This window comes from Lactuca saligna, chromosome 6, assembly GCF_052625555.1.
Source record: "Lactuca saligna cultivar CGN05327 chromosome 6, ASM5262555v1, whole genome shotgun sequence".
Classification (NCBI taxonomy): domain Eukaryota; kingdom Viridiplantae; phylum Streptophyta; class Magnoliopsida; order Asterales; family Asteraceae; genus Lactuca; species Lactuca saligna.
Window position 1 is genome coordinate 21,853,052 of NC_136422.1, and position 27,152 is coordinate 21,880,203.

Consider the following 27,152-nt stretch of genomic DNA (forward strand, 5'->3'; position numbering starts at 1 on the left):
AATTCGATCGGATTAACAAGTGGCATGATTAAAGAAGAATAGTAAGCGAGATATTATGATTAGTTTAGATATAATTGATCAAAACTATATAGTCTGGAGGGTTTTATATATATATATATATATATATATATATATATATATATATATATATATATATATATATATATATATAGGTTCCTGTTGAAAAAAAATACAAATCATAAAATGGAACATAGTACTATATTGGAGAGAAACAATTTTTGGGAAAAAAAATTTTGGATCATTAAAATTGAATCATTGATTATTAAAAAGTGAATCATGGATCATTAATATGATTCAGGATTCAATTCTAAAGATCTAAAAAAAATTTCCCAATTTGTTTTCTCTAATATAGTATTGTGCTCGATTTTTTGATTTGTATTTTTCTTAACTTTTTTTGAGGGATACTCATGAGTACCCATGAGCATATATATATATATATATATATATATATATATATATATATATATATATATATATATATATATATATATATATATATATATATATTATACTTAATAAACCTTTCCATTTTGACGTATAAGAACCCAAATATGATATGGGCAATTTCATACTTTATTGAGTGTATAGTGAGCCTTTAGGCTTCTCAGTGTGGTATGCGGTTTGGAATCGCGGTTGCGCCACGTGGGACAGGAACACCGCCCCCAGGGTGCGGTTTGTGGCGGTCTAGACCACACTGCGGCCTTTGAAGACCGTGTTTGCTGATTGACTATTCCTTTTTCTTTTGACCGTTCAAAGATTCGTGTATTTTTTTTTTTAACTTTTTACTCCATCTATATATACATATGTTATCACTTTTACATTTACACAACCTTTAAACACATATAAATACAATCATTTCATCCAATTTTCTTTGAAAAAATATCTTCTTCCAAAAGACCTAGCAAAGAGAAAATATCAGTCAGAAATACCAACACCCCAATACCTTAATTTGATCAACCGATTTTCTCACCTCCGTATTACCACTATGGCGGTATGTTTCCTTCTTTTCCACAACGACCAGGGTAACCACATCCACAAACACCACCACTATCACAACCCGACCCAGATTTTAATCCATTTGATTTTTTGTCCCAACCCGAGTTTGTTCAACAAACACAAACACAACCACAAACGGTTGTTTCTGGTTCTGAACCGGAATTCGTTACAGAAACTCAGCCGACTCGAGCAGCAACTAAAAGAAAAGAGAAGGCGGAGGCTAGATGTTGGGAACCTTTGGAAGCGTTAGTGTTGGCACAATCTTGGATCGATATTTCAGAAGATGCGATGGTTGGAAAAGACCAAAAGCATGACCGCTTTTGGATTCGCGTTTTACACAGGTTCCATAAAGGAATGAACCGTGGAGAATACCATTCAAAACATCAAGTGTACTCCAAATGGGGGAAGATGGACAAGGAAGTCATGTTGTTTAATGACTTGTGGAACAACATGAAATGTCAATGGAAAAGTGGAGAAAGCGATGAAGTCATTTTGAAGAAAGCGTTGAAAGTGTATCAAAAAGAAAATCTGAAGGCTTTCAAATTTCTTGAAGTTTGGAATTTTTTGAAAGATAATAGGAAATGGCTGAGTAGCAAAATATCTGACCAACATATCGACAGTGGGTCAAAACGCAGCAGAACATCTGAGTCCGACCACACTACATCAGATGCTCGTGTTCAGTTTGATTTGAACGAAGATGAACCTGTTCCAGTTTCACCACCTTCCCGACCATTGGGAAGAGATAAATCTAAAAGCAAAGGCAAAGGCAACGCGTCGGATACAGATGATTTGAAAGAAATGGGAACCGACATGAAGGATATAAAAGAGAGAATGGACAAGATTTTGAAAATTGCTTCTGAAAGAGAGCTTCGGAAACAAAGGGAGAGCGACATGCGAATACTAGCAATGGACACGTCGAATATGACCGGGGCCGAGCTTTAAGTGGTTTTGGCGATGAAGGAGGAAGTGAAAAACCGTTACATGAATCGTGGCTAATTTCTAGGTTTTTTTTTTTCAAGTTTTTAATGGTTTCTTGTGTGTTGTTTTTTAAGTTGTTGGTTTTTTGTTTGTACTTTGTTTTTCTAAATTTTTAGGTTTTTTTTTTTTAAATTAAGTAATGTATGGTATTTGTATTTTTAATTAATGAAATATTATGCCTTTAAAATTATGTTTTTTTTATTAAAAAAAAAAATTATTAAATTAAAATAGTTAACAAAAAAAAAAAACAAACAAAAAAAAAGGAAAAAAAAAAAAAAACAAACAAAAAAAAAGGAAAAAAAAAAAAAAAAAAAAAACTAAAACTGTGGCACCACACCCTTGGTGTGGCAAGAAACCACACTTAAGTGGTAAAAAGTGACGTGACGCTTACGTGACGAGGGAGGGAGTACGGTTTCGGTGGCACCACCACTCTCTCCAGCTTTACTTGTAAGTCAAGATTTTTTTTTTTTTTTTTTTTTTTTTTTTTTTTTTTTTGAGAAGTCGAATGGAACCACATTAGCTTGATACACGAAACCATATTTAAAGGTATTTTCAATATCTAATAATCCATTATCGTATTTCCAAATTTGTAAAAAAATAATTTAACCCTAAATGCATTATTCTTGTTTTATTGGTGACATGAGAATATATAAGTCACAAAGTATTGGACGAGAAGACTCCAAATTTATTCCTTGTACAAGAGGGCACATATACATCTCCTTGACTTTTGGTCAAGCATGCTATATAACTACACATCAATTAGATTCTTTCAATTAAAGTATCTTTATATTTTTAGGCTATTCTTCAACATCATTAAATATAATTAGTTATATATAAATGTTCGATGTAAGTTTTTGTAGCGATTCAAGACACCATGTTTATATTAGCAGATCACACAATTGAACCAAGTATGTTTTGGTTTATGAATTTTCAAATCATGTTATCTATTATTTGTTTTATATTTTATATGTTTGATAATGAACCAAATCTCACAACATGTCTTTAAATATTGTAATTTTATATTTTATCAAAAAGCTTCAATCATGGACTAAATCCAAGCAAAAATGGTAGGTGTGGTTACAAGATTTTTGTGGTTTGATTCGGTTTCATAAGATTTCAACTAAACTTCTAATAAATATTTTTTTCTCATGAATTAATTTCTTTTATATATATATATATATATATATATATATATATATATATATATATATATATATATATATATATATATATATATATATATATGCTATTTTACTAAATTCTACACGGTATTGAAATGTAATAAATATAGTAATAACAAAATATCAATTTCATTAATACAACTTCGCTTTTAATTTTTTCATAAATAAAACCAAATTATTTCTATTGTTTATGTATTTTAATTATTTGTTTAAATTTAAAAAAAACACTTCAATTTTAATAGTTCAATATTTTTCACTTTCCTTATGAATTGAAATTTCTAAATGTTTATACACTTATATTTATTTCTTTTTGAATAATTTTGTGTAGTACGCAAGTCTAACAACCAGTAATATATAGTTTAATGAAATAGTTAAATCAGATACAAATTGTTTTTGACATCAAGTTTTTGTTGACTTTTTACTTTTGATATTTTATATTTTATTTTAAACAGAAAAACATAATTGAAAACCTACTTGAAGTAGTTATTGGGAGATTTTACTATTTGTTTTTATCATATTTACACATTTAAAAGCTATGAGTTATTTTCTCCGAATAGTTATTCACAAATAAAAATTATAACATATAGTTAGTTTTTGCAAACATGCTAAAATGCACGATTGTTAGAAATTTTTAATAGACAAAACTTTAAAAATGATCCCTGTGGTTTTTAAAAATATCAAGTTTAATCCCTAAGTTCAAAAAACTTCACAGGTGGTCCCTGTGGTTTCAAAACTTTTAACAAATTGTCATTTTCGCTAACTTTGTTAGCTTTTGGCTGTTAAGTAAGGGGTATTTTTGTTATTTCACTATCCAGTGACTATTTTTGAAGATTTGCCTTATTTAAAAAAAAAGAAAAAAAAATATAATTATTTAATAATAGGGTCCCACCATCTCTCTCTTCCCCTCTCTCTCTCTCTCTCTCTCTCTCTCTCTCTAAAGCATTTTTTCTACAACAATAGCGGTGGATTTAGTTGGAATTCAGACCATTAAACGCCTCAATCGCATCTTCCAGCTGCTAAATCACGATTACGCTGCCTCTCCTAGTTTCAAACAAGCTGTCTCAGCCTTGAAGCGCAACGGGCACACTCGCTTCCGCCGCATACCTTCATCTTCTGATCCGCACACGCCTTTAATTTCTTCGTAATTTGAAGAAAAGTTCCCGATAGAGCCTCCGCCGCCGGAGTCGACGGCGTCTAAGAAGCTTGAATCCTCAGTGGCCGGAAAGCAATCGATATGCAATTCGAAGAAGGAAACATCGTCGAATGGCAGTGCCCTTGATAAAATCCGGCGAGATCCACACGATTCTCGACCCCGCCCTGACGTCGCCGTCGGATCCAGAAGCACTGAAAAGAATCGCGAATGTCGCGTGAAAATGTGTGCAAATGAGAGGGAAAGAACGCCCGTCGATGGATAAAGTGACAACTGCGTTAGAACGAGCATTAGCGATGTTGATGGGAAGTCCGAGCAACGACCAACCGATTTTACCTACAGAAATTGTTTTAGGAAGCAGTCAGATGCATAAGAAATCATCTCAACGATCGTCAAACCGATCTGAACTCGAAGGTGACGTGGCGGCGGAGACGGAGGATCAACAGATCGATATGTTTCCGATTGTGGCGTCGTCTCATCGGCGGAAGTCGTCGGTTTTAGAGGCGTAACGGGCACGCTCGCTTCCATCGTTCTCTCACCTTGGGCTAAAAAGCTTGAATCTTGACCCATTAATATGGTATGTTGATATCAATAGATTGGATGGAGTGAGCAGATGAATACCGACCCTTGTTCTCTCACCTGATTATGGCGATCACATGTGTTGGTGATGTCAATGATGGTGATGTTTGGTTGTGATGTTCCAGAGAACAAGATAAAGAAGAGTATAGTAGATCGGCATTTATAATGTTTCCATATTCGATGATACGTGTGTGTTCATCCTAACCTGTTTGTTCATGTTTGTTCATCTTCATCTGGTTTTCTTGAGCATGATATGTAACGATATTACACACATGTCCAAGTTCTTGAAATCTAGGGTTGTTTGATTGGTTTCTTAATCGATTTATGAAATGGTTTTTTGAATTTTGGTTTTGATTTTTGATTTTTGTCATGATGGATTTCTTAAAAATGAAGAACATAAACTCAGAGATGAACAATTGGATATTTGATTCCTGTGTTGCAAAACAAACATAAAAATTGTATCCTGAATAACACACATTTGATTTCTATTTTTTTTTGTTATTATTTCTAGAAATTTATATCTTTTTGAAATTGGGTTTCGGTTTTTGATTTTTGGAATAGTGGGTTTGCTAGAAATCACGAACATGAACTCAGACATGAATTGGAATGGTGGGTTTTTGATTTTTGGGAGAGAGAGAGAGAGAGAGAGAGAGAGATGGTGGGATCCCCTTTATATTTCATTTTTTTCTTTTTTTCAAAAAAATAAAAAATAAAAATCCTCATAAATGTTCCCTGAGTATTGAAATGACGAAAATGTCCCTCACTTAACGGTAGAAAGCTGACAGAGTTAGACGGAGGGACTAAATATTAAAAGTTTTGAAACCACAAGGACCATCTGTGAGGTTTTTTGAACTTAGGAACTAAACTTGATATTTTCGAAAACCATAGGGACCATTTTTGAAGTTTTGTCTTTTTAATATAAATTTCTTAACATATAAATTATTTTTTCATTAAAATATGTTTTATTGAACTTTTAAATAGTTTAATATACTTTACGAAAATATAGCAAAACTATATACAAAATTAAATGATGATGAGGATTTTCAAAAACTTAAAATACCAAGGCTATTTTCTATAGACTAGCTGAAGAACTAGTTGATACCATAATTGATAAACTGACTGATAAAAAATAACATAAGACCTACTGGTATACAAACCACGGTGGGTCTCGTGGTCTAGCCGGCCACGACCGTGGTCCGTCCACACTAGCCCGAACCATCGTGGTTCTCTGTGCTCGTGGTCTTCAGTGGTGGGTATCACGAATCAAAACAACCAATGAGGTTGGATTGCTCATTTGAAGAACTAAAACAAAGAAGATGAGGGCTCGAGCTGAGTATTTTTGTTGCGGAAGAAGACAAAGTTTGTAAGTCTGGGCAACTTTTACCCTGAGATATAGTCAATTTATAGAAAATACCTCTAACCAGAAATCATTTAACATAAATAGTTTCTAAAATGACAAAATAAACATTGGATTTATATTTCCTAATTATATAGAATATTATTCTTATTATTATTATTATCAAATAACTTATTTTTATAATTAGTATTTAAAAAAATTATATGTTTTTTAATGTATTTTTGAATTAAATTTAATTAAAAAAAATAAGATGGAGTGGTGTATTAGTGGTAAATATCTCATGTTAGTGGTAAGAGAATGCGGTACTGATGTACCACCCACCACATATATGGTATGTGGTGACTATAACGGATGGTCTAATAATAACTAACTCATAAGCTAACTGAAAAGTATAAATGAAATGTAGAAAATATGTTTATTATAATTAATAAATGATATAAGAAAAAAATACGAGTATTATATTCATGTTTTCCCTTTCATTTAGATCTATAATATCAACTTTAGTTACAAATCATTAAAAAAATCTGTTGTTTAGTGGCACAAGAGTAAGAAAATTTAATACTATTAAAATATTTAATGTTTATTTTGATCTTGAATGTGATTTCTTTTGTATTCATTTTCATAATTTATGTTACGTGTAGCAATTACTATGGTTAGCCCAAAATTGCAACTTTAGTCCAAAAAAGATTTGCATTAGCATCAGAGGTTCAAACTTTTCATTTTATTGCGAGTTTAGTCCAATTTACTTTAAACTTTTTTCAAATGATATATTTACCCATATTAATTTATTTTTCTATTTTTTCTTATTTATTTTTCTAACTTTTAGATTTAAATAAAAAAAACAAAAAAACACAAAAAAATACACCCATTACGGAATCAAATGTTTAGATTTACACCCACTCTCAAAATAAACCATCTCAATTCCCAAATTAAACTTTCATTAAACAGATGAAGCTGTGAACATCGTCACCCTACCAGAACCTTCACCAAAACCACCGTTCTTGCCGGATACCACCTCCAAAACCCCTTCCAATCCCTAAAAACCTGCAGACTACAACCCTCAAGATCCAAGAACACACCCGACAACAAAGTTTTCCAGTCAAAACCCTCTGATCTGGAAAACCCTTCTTGAATTTGAAATTCGTCGCCGCCTTAAGCTCGCCACTGCTACCGGAGAAGAAGAACCGACAGAGAAGAAGGGGGTGGAGTCGCTCTAGCACCGCCGTCAGCAAAGGAAACGATCTAGCACTCGAACACTCGATTAACAACTAGAGGGGGAGAGACCACCATTGCAGATCCGACTCCAATTAAGGTTATAGTCTTAAATCCCCATCGTATCCTCCACCACTAACCACCAGAACATCCAAACCACCGTCAACGATAAAGATGAAGATATGAATATCCAATGTCGGGTCTGCAACAACCAAACCACTGTTAATTCCTTGACGAAGCTAGTGTACAGATCTATATGTCACCGCCTCTCATTCTCTGACAATCCTAGTGTGGTCGCTCTTGTACCCCATCGTTTAAAGCCACCACCACCGTCTAGAAACCCGAAACTAGCATTATCGATCTTATACCCCATCATTTTTCGGGTGAAAACCTCAGATTTGAAAACAAACCTGGGAATATCTTGGATTTGAAAAGTTTTTCAAGTGAAAACAAACCCCTAGCTCGTTAGATTTGGATTCGACTTCAGAAGGTGGTGGTGTTGACCTGTGGCAACAATGGTTTTTATATTTTTCGACGGTGGTCTTTATATTTTTCCGGCGGTGGTAGCGTTTATATCATGAGTATTTGAGTGTGTTTAATGTACAGAGCGATAGGAGGGGGGGGGGGGGGTAAAATCACAAATTTTCTTTTTTCTCCTTTTTTTTTTAATTATTGAAATACAGAAAAATAGAAAAAGACATTAATATGGGCAAATATGTCATTTGAAAAAAGTTTAAAGCAAATTGGACCAAACTCGCAACAAAATGAAAAGTTTGGACCTCTGGCGCTAGTCCAAATCTTTTTGGACCAAGGTGGCAATTTTGAGCTAACCATAGGGACCATTTGTGCAGTTTAGTCTTTAGATATACACTAGATGTGAGACCCATATATTACATGAGTTTATTTTAAAAAAAATATGAACTTTTAACAATTTGAGAAGTTTGAATTTATAAGAAAAATAAGAAAAAATTTAAATTATTAAACTAATGAGACTTTAATACATTGTATACATTACATATATAAATCATTTCTAATAAATACCTTACATATATGTTACCTTATATATTAAATGTGAAATTTTAATTTAATAAAATGAAAATTACAATAAAATGATAAGTGGAAAATAGAAAGTTCAAAAAGTCTAAAAAATGACATGTATCCAAAAGAAGAAGAAGATGACATGTGGCAAAAAAATCTTTCGTTTAGGAGGATGTGAATTGATATTTCAAAAAAGTGCTTTACTGCGTTTTTAGAGTTTTAAATTGGATATAAAAGATATAACATAATTGTGAAATAGTGAAAGCGCACGTATTCAATTTATATAGTTGTTTAAATTACGTAGTACTTGTACTTATTAGTGTTAATAATCAAACCTAAAACTAATTAAAGTTGCCATAATTTAATGATCTGCCAAGTACGTTTCCAAAATAAAATTTTGAAAGAATCTTGAAGGCTCCTACTTCTGGTACTTAAAGTTCCAACAGAATTATCCATATTTGGTTTTCTTAAGAACTCTTCATTGATTTTGCCTTTGTTGATATTAGTTTTATACTCTTGTAGTGATTTTAATAAATTACTTATAGAATATATGTTGTTGTTGCTATTATTATTATTATTATTATTATTATTTATGATTTTTCTAACTAATACTTCAAAGCTGTAGATATCACATTGGTGATCAAGACTAGGTTATAATGTTTGAGTATATTTCAACATACAAATTAAATATATTTTTTCTTCGATATTTGTGTTTGGCTTTTATATATATATATATATATATATATATATATATATATATATATATATATATATATATATATATATATATATATATATATATATATATTTCAATAAATCATAGGGCTTACAACTAGTTTGTAAATATAATTCATTTAAAAATAAAGATTCAAATAAAATAAGTTTGAAAATTTCGGCTCTCTTGTCTTAACGCAGCAAAGAGATGTGAAGTCGCTTCATGTTGAAGTTGAGATGTTGAAGTACTAGTTGGTTAGACAAAATTTGACTTATTCTCTCCGACTTTATTTTTTAATAATAATATATGAAATTTGATCAACAAGTTTAAGAATATGATTTCAATGTTATATATATTTAAACAACCAATGAAATTGTAACATGTGTAACATTTAATCTTCATTTAATGATATTTTAGGATAATAATATGACATATATCATCATTTAAATGGATATAAGGATTAATAGGATAAAAAGGTAAGAGGATATTCAATTTTTCAGAACTTTACAGAACCATGTTTTGGATTTCAATAAAAAAACTGAATATGTGATCATTGTGTTTTTAAAATGGAAAACGGTTTTCCTATTTCTGTTTTATTAAATCGATGATTACATAAAATCAAATCATTTAAAGTAACAAGCTAGTAGTGCTTTTCCAAAATCATTTTACGTAAATTATATAAACGATTCCAAAACTACTAAATTTGGTGCATTAAAATAATAAAACAATGATTCTTTTTTTTTTTTGCATGAGGCTTAAAAAAGCATGTTTTATGTTATTTCTCTATATTTGAAAAAGCATATTATTTTAAATGGGTTGAAATTTGAAAGTTGACACTTGACACCCACCTGAGATGTTCATATTTCTTTGACCTCGGCACCCACAAATTCATCCATCATTTTTCTCAATCTCCGGTTTCAAATCTTGTCTTCTTGTGAAGTTTTTTTTTTCAGTAGTGAAGAGAGCTTCCATTGATGACGTTTCATATCTAATTCTCCATTCTCTGTTTCTGTGTGATTCTCCATTCTTTCTTGATGAAGAAATAGTCAAATAGATCAAAATCAGCTAAATTCAATCATGAGGAGTTGGGGATTATTTTGTTTCTTAGTTATCTTTTCCTTCTTTTCGTTTTCACCTCAAACATGCATATCAAGTGTTCGACAAAATGGCAAAGTGAACCCAGGGTTCGAAGCGACTCAAATGAAATACATAGACAACAACGGATTATTCATGATATCAAATTCATCGATTTTCGGATTCGGTTTCAATCCCAATAGTGACGTCACTTCATTCACTTTAGTCATCATTCATATGACCAGTTCAACGATCATCTGGTCTGCAAATCGAGGCTCCCCAGTCGGCAATTCCGATAAGTTTCTGTTCGACGATGACGGAAATGCTTATTTACAGAACAACGGGAGAGTCGTCTGGTCAACAAACACCGCCAAAAATGGTGTTTCCGCCATGGAACTGCGTGATTCCGGGAACTTGGTGTTGGTTAAGAACGACGGTGGTGTTGTTTGGGAAAGCTTCAGCCATCCGACAAACACACTTATGTCGAATCAAGATTTTGTGAAAGGGATGAAGCTCGTAAGCAATTTGAATAACAATTTGAGTTTTTCTTTGCAAATCGAGAATAAAGATCTGATTTTGTCAGCGGAGTTTAAGAACTCGCAACCGTATTGGTCGATGGGGAAAGATAAAAGGAGAATCATCAACAAAAGCGGTGGAGATGCAAATTCTGCCACCATTGAAGCTAATTCATGGAGGATATATGATGAAAATGGAATCTTTCTTTCGCAATTTGTTTTTGCAGATGATTCTGATGCTAATGACACGTGGATTGCAGTTTTAGAAGATGATGGATTCGTTAAATTCCATAATCTCCAATCACAAATCACTGCTAACCCTAAAATTCCAGGTGATTCATGCAGCAGACCATTAGCTTGTCCGCCATATCTCGTTTGTCATGATGGGAACACTTGTCAATGTCCTTCTGGACTCGCTCAAGTTAACTGCAAACCCGAAATCGAATCTTCATGTAACAAGTCGAGAATTTCATCTTCTCTTGTCAACGCAGGGGAGAATCTGAGCTATTTTGCGCTAGGGTTCGTTTCGCCGGATTCCAAAACCGATTTAGATGGCTGTAAATCGTCGTGTTTGAACAACTGCACTTGCGTGGCTTTGTTCTTCGATAACAACAATGGAAACTGTTACCTGTTTGATCAAATTGGAAGCTTTGAAGACGCTAAAAATGGCGCGAATATCGAATCATACGTTAAGGTTTCAGATACTCAATCTGACTCTTCTCAGGGTCAAAATAGTAAGAAACAGTCGACACAAATGGTGATAGTAGTGGTTGCTGTAGTCCTAGCAGCAACATTGGTTATTATCGGACTAGTAATCGTCGGAATTCGATACAACAGGAAGATGAATACTCCGATTGAAGATCCCGATGAAATCTCTGAAGAAGATAATTTCTTAGAGAACATATCTGGAATGCCTGTTCGTTTCACCTACAAAGATCTTCAAGAAGCAACGAGTAATTTCACTACAAAGCTAGGTCATGGCGGATTCGGTTCAGTCTACCAGGGTGCGCTAAAAGATGGAACTCAACTCGCGGTCAAGCGGCTAGAAGGGCTCGGGCAGGGGAAGAAGGAGTTCCGGGCAGAAGTGAGCATAATCGGAAGCATCCATCACCACCATTTGGTAAAACTCAAAGGATTCTGTGCAGAATCAAAACATCGACTTCTCGTTTACGAGTATATGGCAAACGGATCATTAGATCGATGGATTTTCGGCGAGTTTTTCCTCGATTTTGAAACGAGATACAGTATCGCAATCGGAACAGCGAAAGGATTAGCGTATCTCCACGAAGATTGCGACGTGAAGATCATTCATTGCGATATAAAACCAGAAAACGTCTTATTAGACGAGAATTTCCAATCAAAAGTTTCAGATTTCGGTTTAGCGAAGCTTATGACACGAGAACAAAGCCATGTGTTTACGACATTGAGGGGAACTCGAGGTTACCTTGCTCCCGAATGGATCACGAACTACGCGATTTCAGAAAAGAGCGATGTCTACAGCTACGGAATGGTGTTGCTTGAGATTATCAGTGGCCGGAAAAACTATATCTCGCCGGAGACGTCGCATTTTCCGGCGTACGCTTCGAGGATGATGGAAGAAGGTAAAGTTGAGATCCTGTTGGATGAGAAGATGAAAGTGGATGAGAAGGATGAGCGGGTGGTGGTGGCGATACGGGTGGCGTTGTGGTGTATACAGGATGATATGAATTTAAGGCCGTCGATGACGAAGGTGGTGCGGATGCTTGAAGGGCTGAGTCCGGTTCCGGCGCCGCCGGTTGTTGGTCAGACCGGGTTCTTTTCGAGTTTGTCTAAACCGTTTAGTGAATTTGGTACTTCATCTGGGCCTTCAGATGGGAATAGTGATGCATATTTATCGGATCTTCGGGTTTCTGGGCCTAGGTAGATGAATGTGTATATGAATTTATAATTTTATAATTTTATATAATAATATGGCTGTAAATTTTGAATTATTTTATAGATGTTGTAGTGATTTGTGTTGAAGGTAGTTCAATTACGTTTTTACCCGTTTGTTTTATATAAATTGGATGTTTAAGTTGATTTTGGGATATATTACATTCACAACCAAAACAAATCCAATTATCCTTAAAATTTTTTTTTTTTCCATATACATAACTTAACTAAATCTAATTTTTTACGCCTATTAACAACCCAACCCAAACCAAACATTTATACTATTATTTATAATTAAGTTATTATTTATAAAAACTACCTTTTTTTTATTTTTTTTATAACTCAATTTTTTACTATTTTTTTATACAGACAATATACAAAAATTCTTAAAATATATCAATATTGGTCTCTATTTGTAGACAAAATTATTTTATGTATTTTAGTGTATTTTGTTAATTTTTTGAATAAAAATAAAATGAAATTAATTACAAAATGATATTTATGTAAAACGAGTTATAAACAAAAAAAAAAGGGCCAAATAGAAGTTCGATAGAGCAAACCTGTCGTGGGTTTTCAAGGAATTCTTCATTTCTTTTAATTCAAGTGTGACAACCGACTAAAGATATACGTGTGCTAATGGGTCAGTCTAATCAGAAGTTGGGACTAAACCAACCCGAACTGGATCGGTCGAAGCAAATCCGTGAAGTACTAGCTACAACTTGATATCGGGACTCATCTTGAAGAGAGAAATTAGTCAGAGAAGCTTCCAAATTAAAAGACTTAGGTAGTGTTTTGTTTTTGTGGAAATATTTAATTTTTATCTTTTTTATGTCCGATGAAAATACATCGAAGAAAAAAAATGTTTGTTTTTCAGTAGGCAAAAAACATAAAAATATTTTTTTGACATCTTTTTCCGGGAAACAAAAAAGTAGCTTTTAATTTTGGAAGACGTTTCTAAGTTCAAGAGTGTAATTGAAAATGACAAAAATACCCTTACGTGACACACAAGTTGTTCTAAGTTTAAATGTCTAAATAAGAGAATGTCAAGCTAGAGACAAAACCAAACGTGTAACATATTGAAAATTTAGAGACACCTAAAATTAAAAAATATTAGAGATAAAACGTGCAACCTACCATAAGCCACAAAGATCATTCCTGTAAATTTTATGAATATATTTGTAGTTAAATGCTTTTTTATTGTAAAAATTTGAGAAAATATGTCTAAAAGTGTACTATATACGATCTTATATGATGTATCCGAGATATATGTAAACAGGGTGAGGAGTAAACCGCAAACGACTTCTCAACCGTCCATTAAAGATGTCCATGACCGGCTTCGACCTGTCGTTCCGGCATCTCCGCTCTCCATACATTACCTTCAGATTCGAATTTCCCACTCAAATTCGCCGGAAAATCACCTGCACCGCTATTAGGCCCACAATTTGCTCAACATCAGCTCCTTCGACCGCCGTTTCCGATTCAAGTATATCAAATCCCTCTTTTTGGAAATTTTAGCTACAGCTTAATTCATCTAATGAACTGATTCTACATCCGATCTGTTTGAATAAAGTATAGAACTTTTGCATTGTATGATGACATTATATCTATCCTGTTAGTCCTTTGTGTTCAAATCGTTTAAAGAAGCTCTTATAGTCCGAAATTTGATGAATTTCATGCCAATTTTTTGTTGTTTTCCTCCCAAATTTATAAGAAATTGTGGTTTTAATCCGTTACATCAAAGTTTGTGGTTACAACTGTTGGATGTCGTATAGCAATTAGATAAACCCTAAAACCCTAAAAACACTATAGATGAACAGAAATATCAAGTTCTTGGGTTTACTTTTTCTTTCTAAATTCCAAAATTTTGTATGAAATACAGATGAGAATCACGCTCGCACTTCATATGGCAGGAGAATGTCGATTTCTATGATCGCATTTCTTTTGCCTCTTCATCAATCAATGCAACATTCTTCTGCTAACGCTAATGCTGCAGAGTAAGTCGATAAAAATATTTGATTCTTGATTTAAACATTGAAAAAAACAAAAAAGAAATTGATGTTTTTTATCAGTGATCTACTCTTATTACAGGAAGAAATAAGAAAAGTATTGACAAAGGGAAAGGCTGCTGGTGTTCTTCGTTTAGTTTTTCACGATGCAGGAACATATGAAACGAATGAAAATTCAGGTATTATTATAATTAATAAAATTATATTTTTTAAATAATGATTTAATTAATTAATCGTGACTAATATATATATTTCAGGTGGTATGAATGGCTCTATATTATATGAACTTGATAGACCTGAAAACAAAGGTCTTAAAAAATCTTTAAAGGTTAATTTCATTTTCTCACAACTTTCTTTATTACAAACACATTTATAATTTTTTTTTTTTCAAATTTTATTTTCTTAGATTATTCTGGAAGCAAAAAAGATGGTGGAAGAGACACAACCAGTGTCAATGTCAGTGTCAGTGTCTGATGTGATTGCTGTAGCCGGTGCTGAAGCTGTTTCTTTATGTGGAGGTCCAAAGATTCCTGTTCGATTAGGCCGATTAGACTCAATGTAAGTGACATTAACCCTAAAATAATAAACTAATTTAAAACTTTAAACAATTATTATTATTATTATTTTAATAAAATTTGAATGCTTTTTAGGGTACCTGATCCCGAGGGAAAGCTTCCGGAAGAAACGTTGGATGCTTTTGGACTTAAACAAAGTTTCAAACGAAAAGGTTTTTCGTAAGTCAACATGACAAATTTTCACTTTATTTTGTATAATCTTTATATGTTTTTTTTATTAAATTTTTAAATTTTTGTAGGACACAAGAACTTGTAGCATTATCTGGTGCACATACTCTTGGAAGCAAGGGATTTGGGAATCCGATTATTTTTGATAATTCATACTACAAAGTATTGTTGGAGAAACCATGGTTATCTCCAGGTTTATTTTTTATGAAGTGTTATACAAGTGATCAATTTTATCGAGTAAATTACATTTTTGGTCCCTGGGTAAATTGTTGATTTTTGTAATTTTGGGTTCTCTTGCAGTTTTGGTCATTGATTGAGGTTTTTGTAATGTTTTTGGCCCCTTATTTCAAGAAAATGACTAATTTTGGGACCAAAATTGTAAAATCAGATATACTCAGGACCAAAAATAGTCATATGACTTGGAACAGGGACCAAAAATGTTATAATAACCTCAAATAAGAACTAAAATTGCAAGAGAACTTTTTTGGGATAAAATTTGCCAACAAACAACCATTCTCAATTTCTCATGGACCAAAAATGTAATTTAATCTTACATTTTTTGGTTTCTAATTATATCTGATTTTTGTAATTTTGGTTTTAAAAAGTTTTCTCTTGTAATTTTAGTCATTGTTTGAGGTTCTTGTAATGTTTTTGGTCCTTGTTCCAATTATATGATTATTTTTTGTCCTTGTGTATAATTGATTTTGCAATTTTAGTCCTAAAAGAAGAGTTATTTTCTTGGAACAGGGACCAAAAATGTTACAAAAATCTCAAATAAGGACCAAAAATGGAAGAGAAGTTTTTTGGACCAAAATTATAAAAAAAACTACAAAAACCTCAAATGCGGACCAAAATTGCAATAGAAATCTTCTTGGGCCAAAATTACAAAAATAAGAGTAAATTACACGAATGGTCCCTATGGTTTAGGGTAATTTGCATGTTTGGTCCCTAACTTATTTTTTTAACTCGGAAGGTCCCTACTGTTTGTTTTTGTTACGCGCTTGGTCCCTGTCTTACTTAAAAAATCTATTTTTCCCTTTATTTTTTAATTTATTTAAATAAACACACCCCTAATCTCACCCTTCTCACCTTACCTTACGTACTGCATTATTTTTTCCTATTTAAATAATAGTCTTTTTAGGTATGACAGGGACCAAGCGCGTAACAAAAACAAACAATAGGGACCAGACACGTAATAAAAACAATCAGTAGGGACCTTCCGAGTTAAAAAAATAAGTTAGGGACCAAACGCGCAAATTACTCAAACCATAGGGACCATTCATGTAATTTACTCCAAAAATAATCTTTATTCGAGGACCAAAAATGTAATTTACTATTTTTTGTTTTCAGGAGGGATGACAAGTATGGTCGGTCTTCCTTCAGATCGTGGTCTCATTGAGGATGATGAATGCTTAAGGTACGTACACTCTACGAAAGTAATAATAATTAGAGTGAATTACTGAAATCGTCCCTATGGTTTGATCAAAATTGCACGTTTGATCCCTAACTTTTTTTTTGCACTCAGATCGTCCTTGTGGTTTGCTTTTGTTGCGTTTTTCGTTCCTATGGTTTGGTAAAAGTTGCATGTTTGGTCCCTAACTTTATGTATGTAAGGGACGAAAAATGCAACAAAATCAAACTGTAGGGACGAAAAACGCAACAAAATCAAACCACAGGGACGATCCAAGTGCAAAAAAAAGTTAGGGACCAAACGTGCAATTTTGACCAAACCACAGGGACGATTTCAGTAATTTACTCTAATAATTATAAAATTTAATTTATGTTTTAGTTGTAAAAATTTGTATTTATTCTTCACAGATGGATCTCAAAATATGCTGATGATCAAGATTTGTTCTTTAAAGATTTCAAGAACGCTTATATAAAACTTGTCAATTCTGGTGCAAAATGGAGGAGACCAAACTCATAGTTCCCACTTTCAACTTGCTTTAAGCAATAAATAGATCCCAAAATTTACATTGTTTTTATAAATTATCATACACATGTCCATGGAAAATTGGAAATTACAACAATTTTCATCTTATATCTTAAAATTTGCAAAATCTTACTTTTGTGACAACAATTTACAACGTGTGAACAATAATTTTATTTTTGTTTAAATTTTTTACTTTTAAAATTAATTCAAGCTAGTTATTTTGATTTCTATAACTTTTATTACGTAATGCTCGGTAAAAATCTAATATGTCATTGAGATTTTCTCATTTTTATCTAAATAATTATATATATAAATTTGTCTCAATCCGATATATATTAAAATTACATATTTTCGGTCTCAATATTCATTTTTCTTTATATCATAATGTTGAAATATGAAATGACATAGATGTTCGAATCCATATGTAACCGCCATAACACCACAAAATATCATCAAAATACAAAATTAGGTTAATTTCTTACTTACCTATCTATATAAATGCTAAAAGACTATATAAACTAATAAAATAATCTCATATACATATTTTCGGTCTCAATATTCATTTTTCTTTATATCATAATGTTGAAATATGAAATTCCATAGATGTTCAAATCCATATGTAACCGCCATAATACCACAAAATATCTTCATTCATCAAAATACAAAATTCTGATAATTTCTTACTTATCTATCTATATAAATGTTAAACGACTTTATATAAACTAACATACTCACAATTCTACCTACAATTTATAAACAGATTAATAATAGGTTCCTTACGGAACAGTTCTTTAATCTCATTGGTGAGTTTTTTTTTTTTTTTTTTTTCTTTATTGTGTTTACATTTATGTCTTTCTTTTATTTATATATATATATATATATATATATATATATATATATATATATATATATATATATATATATATATATATATATATATATATATGTTATCTTCTCAAACAATAACCGGTTCCACGTGTTCTTCTCTTCCTCCACCTATTTCATGCTCCTAACACAGTGTCATCCACCGTTTTTATTCCCCAATAATATTAGTCCACCATATCTGTTGGATATTTTGGGACCACTAATAAATGTATATAAATAATGTTATCATTAATTATATATTATTATGGAAATTATATAAAATTGTTGATGGACCGATTTTATTAATAAATAAAGATATACACTTACCATGTTTATCTTGTGGGTTGAGTTCCCGGTTTGACTCAAGATCTCCTCAATCCCTAATATCTCTCACATTCGGTTATATCTCCATCTATATAAATACGTGATGAGAAGCAGATTTACAATATACGAAAATACATACAAGAAATTGTTTTAGGGTTTGCTGTGGGATTTAGAGAGAGTTCTTGAGATCAATTGGAAAACCAAACCCTAGTTCTTCAGATCCGAATATCATAATGAAATCAGGTATGTAATCATTCTTTCACGTTTCAAGTTTTCTTTTGACAGATTCGAGATTAAAGATCTATAGTTATGCTTCCGCGTTTTATGTTTTGGTTATGAAAATTACCAACAATTGGTATCAGAGCCAACTCGAATATGTTATTAGAAATTTATAAAATTGCTTTTTGAATTAAAGATACCCGTTTCTTCCATTGGCATCGATCTTCCCTTTTATGTGCATTTTTGTCCATGACGCCAAAGAAAAGAAAAAAAAAAAATTAGATAGAAGGTTTTTTGTTGATCACTTGGAAGAAGGACATGTATATTTTTCTAAAAACACGTATTGTTGTTGTTGTTGTTGTTTTTTTTTTTTTTTTTTTTTTTTTTTTCTCTTTACTAATGTCTGTGATGCGAATTGTATACATTTTGTTTTATATGACTTTTGTCCTCTGTGAATGATTCCATTAGGTTTAATTTAAAACACATGTATATCAATTCTATTTTATTTTGGGGACATATCCACTAATGTCTGTGATGCGAATTGTATACATTTTGTTTTATATGACTTTTGTCCTTTGTGAATGACTCCATTAGGTTTAATTTAAAACACATGTATATCAATTCTATTTTATTTTGGGGACCTATGGATATGCATGTATTATTATTGTATTGCATTATTATAAGTTTAAGTTTTACATGTGTTATCTATAATTTGTGTGAAATATGGCACAACTCATTTTTAAGGACTTTTAATTTTAAGCGCCAATAACTTTCTTTAGACCCTATGAGGTTAATGTTTGGATGTCGGCATTTTTTTTTTCGGACTATACAATCACTCACATGAATATGTTATATCACATATGACTTCAATTTAAAACAAGAGATTATATCAAATTTTGGGTTCTAGAAAACTAATCAAATAGCATAATGGGTGTTTTAGTATCACACCCGCTTCATATTCTTGATTAGATTAATTTTCTTATAAGTTTGTGCATTTTACAATGCTTTTAAGATTTTGTACGTGATTAAGTAATGCTAATTTTTCTGCTCCATGTTTCAAGCAATATGTTATTGCTTTGCCGTTTCGTTAATAGCATAATTATGGTTACAAATTAAGTTTTTAGACTTTTATTATAGTAAAGTATTCTTGGAGTAGAATTATCCTTATGCATTATATGCTTTGGTTATGGGCTACCTAATATATTAACAATCACGGTAATTTTACCAAAATAATCTCTATTATTTTAATCAATTTGGTTGTAATTACATTAATGATTTTATGATATTGTTTATCTGAACTGTGTTCGACCTAAAGGTAGACACATTCAATATATTTCAGGTTAATTTTCAATAAACTACAATTATGACATGTTTATTTATTTTCAAAGTAAATTAATTGACACAATATATCGCCAAAGTGGTCTCTTTTGTGAAAATTAATTACAGAGAACTTAAATTTTATGGTTTGTGTTTATTAATGCGGATATTAATCGACCCAAAGGTAGGTTAATATTTGGTCGGATAAACACATGTTTGATATTAAATATGTGACAATTTTTAGGTTACATGTCATTAACAAATCAATCCAAAGAGGTGCTTATTAATTGATATGATATATTGTCAATTCTTATTATCAAAATTTTATAGTTAATGTGTTTATTAATGCGCGTATTAGTCGACCCAAAGGTAGACTAATATTTGGTCGAATAAACGGTCGAATAAACACATATGTAGGGATAAACATGTGACGATTTTTTTGGTTTCATGTGATTATTAAGTCAATCCAAAGAGGGGCTTGTTAATTGATATGATTTATTGTCAATGTTTATCTCTAAAATAAGGATATCTCTTGCAAGTTAGTATTACTGTCCAAAGACTTGATATTAATGTTGTGTTGATACCTTGTAAAGATGTCATAAATTGAAATTATTGATTACGGTTTATGGATTAATGAGCATAAAAGTAGATTTGCCTATATTCTCAAAACAAGAATTTGAATTATGGTATTATACCTGTTAACATTGATCACATTTATGATTGTTACTCAATGAGATTAACTTTAAGGAATGCAATGAGGACATTATGTTAGTTCTTAATTGCATGGATATTGACCATTCATTTTGGATAGAGCAACATTCTTTAAGGATGTTGAGTTTGGGGGAGAAACAAGGTTAAAACATTGGCCTTAAGGATGAATCAATCTTGATTCCTATTAATGCTTTCGGTAGTATGCAGATTATGAATTAGTGATCAACAATGTTATTCAATCTCCTATTCATAATACACAAACTCAACAACCTCATCTTTGGATATCCTATACGTGGTACCATATTTTTTCTTATCTCTTTTGGTTTTGAGGTAAATACAATAGATGATTTTGTGTATCACAAATTAAGTGGGAGTAAATTTATCTTTCTGGTCTTGGGCAGATATCTACGCAACTCAGGTTTGGATCATAAGGAAGCAACCAAATGGATTTTGATATATCTATATATAACAAAAGTCCATATGCTCAACTATAGGAAATTCAGATGTTTTGGAGATCATTTTTATTAAGACTATGATTTATTAGATGCCAAAATGGTTACTGATCCACATCATGATACTTTTACATTTTAGCATGATGAGCAATTTCATGGAATAGACTTAGGTAGCTTCTTCCATAATGGCAACATAATTTGTAGCATGGAATATGGTTGCGGAAATTTGGCATGAGGCTACACATTATTGGTATTGAAAGACCACTAAAGTTGTGATAATAAGTCAGGTTATATTCCAATAACAGAAGTTCTATTAAGTCAAAGCATATTGACATCAAGTTTCCTTCTGTTAATACAATAGTGCAAAATGGAAATATATATAGCACATATGAACAAACTCCATAAAAGCGGATCCGCTCATAAAAGGGATTACCTCCCTAGGTCTTTCGTGAGCATACTACACACATTGGTGTGATATTTGGTTTTAGTGGGAGTTTTATGGTGCTTTATGTTTTGTTTAACAACAGTTATGTTTTTCTGTACAGAATTAAGAATTCAGTTAACACCATTATTAGTTGCACTTATTTGAAGTTTGATCTCACTTCAATCTAAAGAGGAACTCGTTGGAATTCTATTAAGATTTTAAAACCACACATCATGTTTAATCTATGTCGTTAGTTATATATGTATATGTGAACATTGATAGATTTAGTTACGTAAATTGTAACGAAGTCCGCTTTGATCCTATACATGTATAATTAGTTGACGAGATTGGTTAAGGGTACAAATACTATGATAACATTCATTAAAGCGCTTATACAGTTATATATACATTTATGCATTCGTGGTCCGGTGGGAGATTGTTGGATATTTTGGGACCACTAATAAATGTATATAAATAATGTTATCATTAATTATATATTATTATGGAAATTATATAAAATTGTTGATGGACCGATTTTATTAATAAATAAAGATATACACTTACCATGTTTATCTTGTGGGTTGAGTTCCCGGTTTGACTCAAGATCTCCTCAATCCCTAATATCTCTCACATTCGGTTATATCTCCAATTATATAAATACGTGATGAGAAGCAGATTTACAATATACGAAAATACATACAAGAAATTGTTTTAGGGTTTGCTGTGGGATTTAGAGAGAGTTCTTGAGATCAACTGGAAAACCAAACCCTAGTTCTTCAGATCCGAATATCATAATGAAATCAGGTATGTAATCATTCTTTCACGTTTAAAGTTTTCTTTTGACAGATTCGAGATTAAAGATCTATAGTTATGCTTCCGTGTTTTATGTTTTGGTTATGAAAATTACCAACAATATCTTCTCTAAATTGATTCATCTCCCCTCTAAATCAATTCGTTTCCTACATCAACTCACGACGATCCTGTTCAATGTCTTCACAAACCCTTCGTCTCCACGTACGCTCATAATTCCATCTAGAAGCTATCGATAAAGAACCAAATCTTAGGGGCTGATTGTATCCATCAGGCACAGAGCCGGAATGAAATCGAGAAGGAGATACTGAGAGGAGAAGAAGGGAAGAAGGGAAACATGATGAAGGCAACAGGAAATCGAACCGTACCCACGACGATGCTCACGCGCTCCATTATAAACAGCGACTGAGCAATTCTTCGATTCCTTTCTTCCTGGCTTCAATCGATCGCATGTTCCCAGGGCTCTCTAACACACTGTTTCCTTTGACATGTTCTGGTTTATCTTTTCTGTTTTTGTGTTCTCTATTGTTGTACCTAATTACAAGGTCAAAACCTATTAGGCTAGCATTTTACTTTTTAGATTTATAAATATATATATAGTTTGATTTCGTTGGTTAAACAAACAATCACCTGCTTCGTGTGCGTTTTCTTTTGTGCTTTGTTTTGTTATTTTTAATGTTTAAAGTCATTGATTTTGATTTCTTTTTTTAAAATTCGTCAGGAAATTGGCAGATAAATCAATTGATCTGAAAAATAGATCAACTGATGTTGCAATTGGACGTCTTGCAAATTGTTGTTGAGGAATTCAAACAATGTAGCTATTTAAGAATGTATTTTTAATTTTAATTGTGTAAATATATGAAATAAACCTAATGTGAGGTTCTTTTTGCATATTATAGAAGGGCCTTTAATCCTTTTTCACCTCCGTCACATGTCGCCTACACCACCAAAGCTACATCTGTTTTTTTTATGCGGTGACGTCTCCGATGCCGGTGATAGTGGCGTCTGGAAATCCAAATTTTTTTTCTTGATGGATTTTTATTGAAGACTCAATTTCCCATTTCTTTATTTTCTCCGTATGCTGAGTATCTACTTTATTCAGGTATCATGTTTATTGTGGGAATAATGAGCTTGGTCGACGACTAAAGGTGCTCATTTTGACTTTTCAACTTCAAAATTGTTTGATTTCTTTATCAATTTTAATACATAACCTATTGGTTGCCGATATCTTTTAACAAAAACCAAAGAACAAACATATTCCAAAACCTGTAGCCACAACAAGAGTAGCCCAAAGAAAAGAAGTGGTAATTTCAAATCCTCTTTTGTTACAAAAATTAAAGGTAATTTTGAATTTAAGTTCAAGTATTGAATGAAAAATATGATATTAATGAATGAATTTTGGTTTAAAAAAAGAATGCTTGGAAAATGTTTATAACCTTTAAAGAATTAAGTGAAAGGCCAAGTTACTTCATTTTGATAGCTTTGAATTTCTATCAAAGTCAAACATAGAATGCAAAATCAGAATTATTTTGAATGTTCTCAAAGCATGTTGGAATTGAGTTCCTGATTCATAAAGTACTATTGTTAATAAATTAGAAAAATAAAATAATCAAACAATTTGCGCTTTTGAGCTTAGCATCAACGATAATAAGTTGATAAAAGGATACAAATTTGGCTTTTGTAAAAGCCATGCTTAATACAAGAAATTAGAAGTTTCATGTTTATGATTAAAAAAGTAATCGAACTAGGAACAAATCTATGTATTACATCATAAATGCTAAGTTTAAGTCACATGTATGTTGGTTAAAACAAATTGAAATTAAATTGATGATTTGAGGAATCTCATGCATTAACATTATTAATTATGTTCTACCCAAGCAAATAAAAAAAAAAATTGATTTTGATTATGTTCAGAATAAAGAAAAGTAGAAACTTATCTAATTTTTAATATGTAGTATATTAATAATTAAAAAAATATTGTTTATAATATATGCGGAGCGACACGGTTTTTTTGTGGTTTTTGAAAATTACTAACCACACCACACCACAAATTTGCGGTTTTTGAAGAACAAAAAACCTTACCATCGGTTTTTATTGCGGTTGCGGTTTATCGGTTGTGGTGCGGTTTTTATTCACTCCTAGTTTTCAAAGATGCTTTGAATAATTATGTCGAAATTTGACCTTTAAGGAAAATTGCAACTTTTTTGGAAATTTTTTAGGATATAAGTATCTACATTGCTGATTGACATTGTTGCAACTTAATGATGTAATTGATTATGGTTGAACAGTGGCGAGTCTAGAACGTAAAATTACATGTGAAACTGATAGAAAATGTAAAAAAAATCAAACAGTACTAGTTGTGGTTTCGGGTCGAGTCGTATAAGCCAAAAAGATTTAAAGTTCTTACAACTGCATCTAACGAGGTCTTATATTTTGATATATTTTTAAAATTGTATCATTACTAATGACAGAGGGGCGAGCGGCGACTGCCGATGGTGGCACCGACACACCAGAGAGTGATGTCGATTCGCAATTGAGATGGTCGATCGGCTGATGAGTGATGCCTGATGGTGATCGCTCGACAATTGTCAGGCTTGGATAGAAAAATGTCATTTTGCCTTCGTACGATTATTATTTTAATTTTCTTTTTAAATTTAAGTTGTATTGGGCTATTTATATTGGATTGGGTTGTTAAAATATAAAGTATGAGCTATAAAAATACATGTATTTTAGTTGTCTAAAATACTAAGGTAGCTCATTAAAATTATTTAAAGCGGGTCAATAATTTTAATTGTATATACATTGTTATAAAATTAAAAAAAAGGTGGGGAGTGACCCACCAAACTTCAACATAGCATCGCCACTGTGGTTGAATATTTATAGTTTTGTTGATGTTGAAACATTTTGTTAAAAATTGAAGTCAAGACCAGAGACGACAATGAGGTCGGGGAATACCGAGACCCCAATCCCCATCTCCATCCCCATCTCCGAATCATCATTCCAATATTCATCCTCATCCCCATTCGAGAATATAAATGAATCCTCGTACACACCCCCAACGGGGGTCGGGGATCTCTAGCGGGAAATCAGTGATTTATTTTTCTATTTTAACATGAAAACCTTTAAGTAAAAAAAAACTTTAAATTTCAATTTTACTAACATAAGTTTAAAGATTTACAAAGCATAAAAATATTATTAGATCACATAAAAACTATAAATAAATTTTCTATCAAATTTAAATGCATACACAAAAAATCAAGTAGAAAAAAAAATATCAGAGTGATATTTGAGGTAACAAATAAATTAATCAAAGAGAAAAAAAAATTATACACGAAGCTAATTAGATAAACAAATAAGGAAAAATATAATTTCAACCAAGTAATAAGTAATGAGTCGGACTATTTTGATTAAATTTTAGGTATTGTAAGTTTTACTATAAATATATTCTTTGTATTAAGTTACATATTAATATTTATCATCATGGCCGGTCCTAATGTTTTTTGTGCCTTGGGTGAAATGACATAATAATGCCCTATTTTTATATTGTCGAACTAAAAAAAATATATGTATTTTATAATTTAATAAACCAACAAGTAAATATACTTCTTAGATATAACTTCACTAGAAGTGAGATCATTAGCATCATCTTCAACGTCTTTTTCACATATTCATTAAAATTGTTCTTGCTAAAAAACCATGTTATAAGGGGCAATAATGGATATTTGGAATAGAAAAATTAGCAAATGCAAGGGGTACTTTTGGTATTTACTTCTTTGCTTCTGATTTGGGAGGTTGCTATTTGGCAGTGGGAGGAATAAGGTTAGTTATCAATTTGTTAGTGTGGAAATTCCTTAAAGGTTCTAGCATCTCTAATAACTACAATGTGAAGTCCCTTTCAAGTTTAATTAAAGATTAAACATTCCATTCTCTGATAATCTGAAACAAAACTGTAACATTCAAGTTTCTGATAAACATAATTTGAGTATTTGTCGGTTTGAATATCTGATAATCTGATTTCTGTTTAACACTAAACATAATATGATAATCCGATAATCTGATAAATGATAATTTGATTTCTAATTCAAAATTGATTCAAGTTTCTGATTTCTGATAAATGATAATCTGATTTTTGATAAATGATAAATGATAAATGATAATCTGATTTTTTATTCAACATTGATTCAATTTCAACATTACTGATTGTGTGATAATCTAAGTCGGAAATCAGAATTCCATATTTCTGATAAACATATTAACATATATAAACATATTTTAAAATTCTAGTAAGTAATAAACATAATTTGATAAGTAGAATTTCAAATTTCTCGGACAAAAATGGAAAAACCCAATTTTGATTCAGGGCTTGGAATTAAAAGAAAAGTAATAAAATAGAAATCAATCTTTTACTAGAAAATTGCGCTCAACACATTGTTGATTCTGATTGTGAATCGCTGAACGTAAATCATAGAGGTGGTCGTTGAATTTTCTTGGTGTGTCTCGTGCATGGTGGACGAGTATTCACACCTTCAACATTAGTCTATTTCTAATTTCTTGTTGGGGTAGCCTATGTAAGTGTATATTATAAAAAAGTAAAAAATTGGGAGAATTTCATATATATCCTT

The 27,152-nt window shown here is 31.6% G+C and overlaps 2 protein-coding genes and 1 pseudogene across 2 annotated transcripts; all 3 read left to right on the forward strand.

Moving 5' to 3' along the window:
- Window positions 1–1,006: 1,006 nt before the first annotated feature.
- Window positions 1,007–1,959, forward strand: LOC145002360 (glutathione S-transferase T2-like). Its single transcript, XM_078961647.1, has 2 exons — window positions 1,007–1,012; window positions 1,123–1,959. Exons 1-2 carry the CDS (start codon window positions 1,007–1,009, stop codon window positions 1,957–1,959), a joined length of 843 nt encoding a protein of 280 aa, XP_078817773.1.
- An 8,091-nt stretch (window positions 1,960–10,050) lies between these two features.
- LOC145001298 (G-type lectin S-receptor-like serine/threonine-protein kinase SD2-5 pseudogene) lies at window positions 10,051–12,812 on the forward strand (annotated as a pseudogene).
- Window positions 12,813–13,981: 1,169 nt separating this feature from the next.
- APX6 (ascorbate peroxidase 6) lies at window positions 13,982–17,519 on the forward strand. The gene is made up of 9 exons (XM_078961457.1): window positions 13,982–14,210; window positions 14,607–14,721; window positions 14,797–14,912; window positions 14,991–15,061; window positions 15,140–15,291; window positions 15,384–15,467; window positions 15,548–15,669; window positions 16,827–16,893; window positions 17,295–17,519. Exons 1-9 carry the CDS (start codon window positions 14,048–14,050, stop codon window positions 17,401–17,403), a joined length of 999 nt encoding a protein of 332 aa, XP_078817583.1. The 5' UTR covers window positions 13,982–14,047; the 3' UTR covers window positions 17,404–17,519.
- Window positions 17,520–27,152: the final 9,633 nt, after the last annotated feature.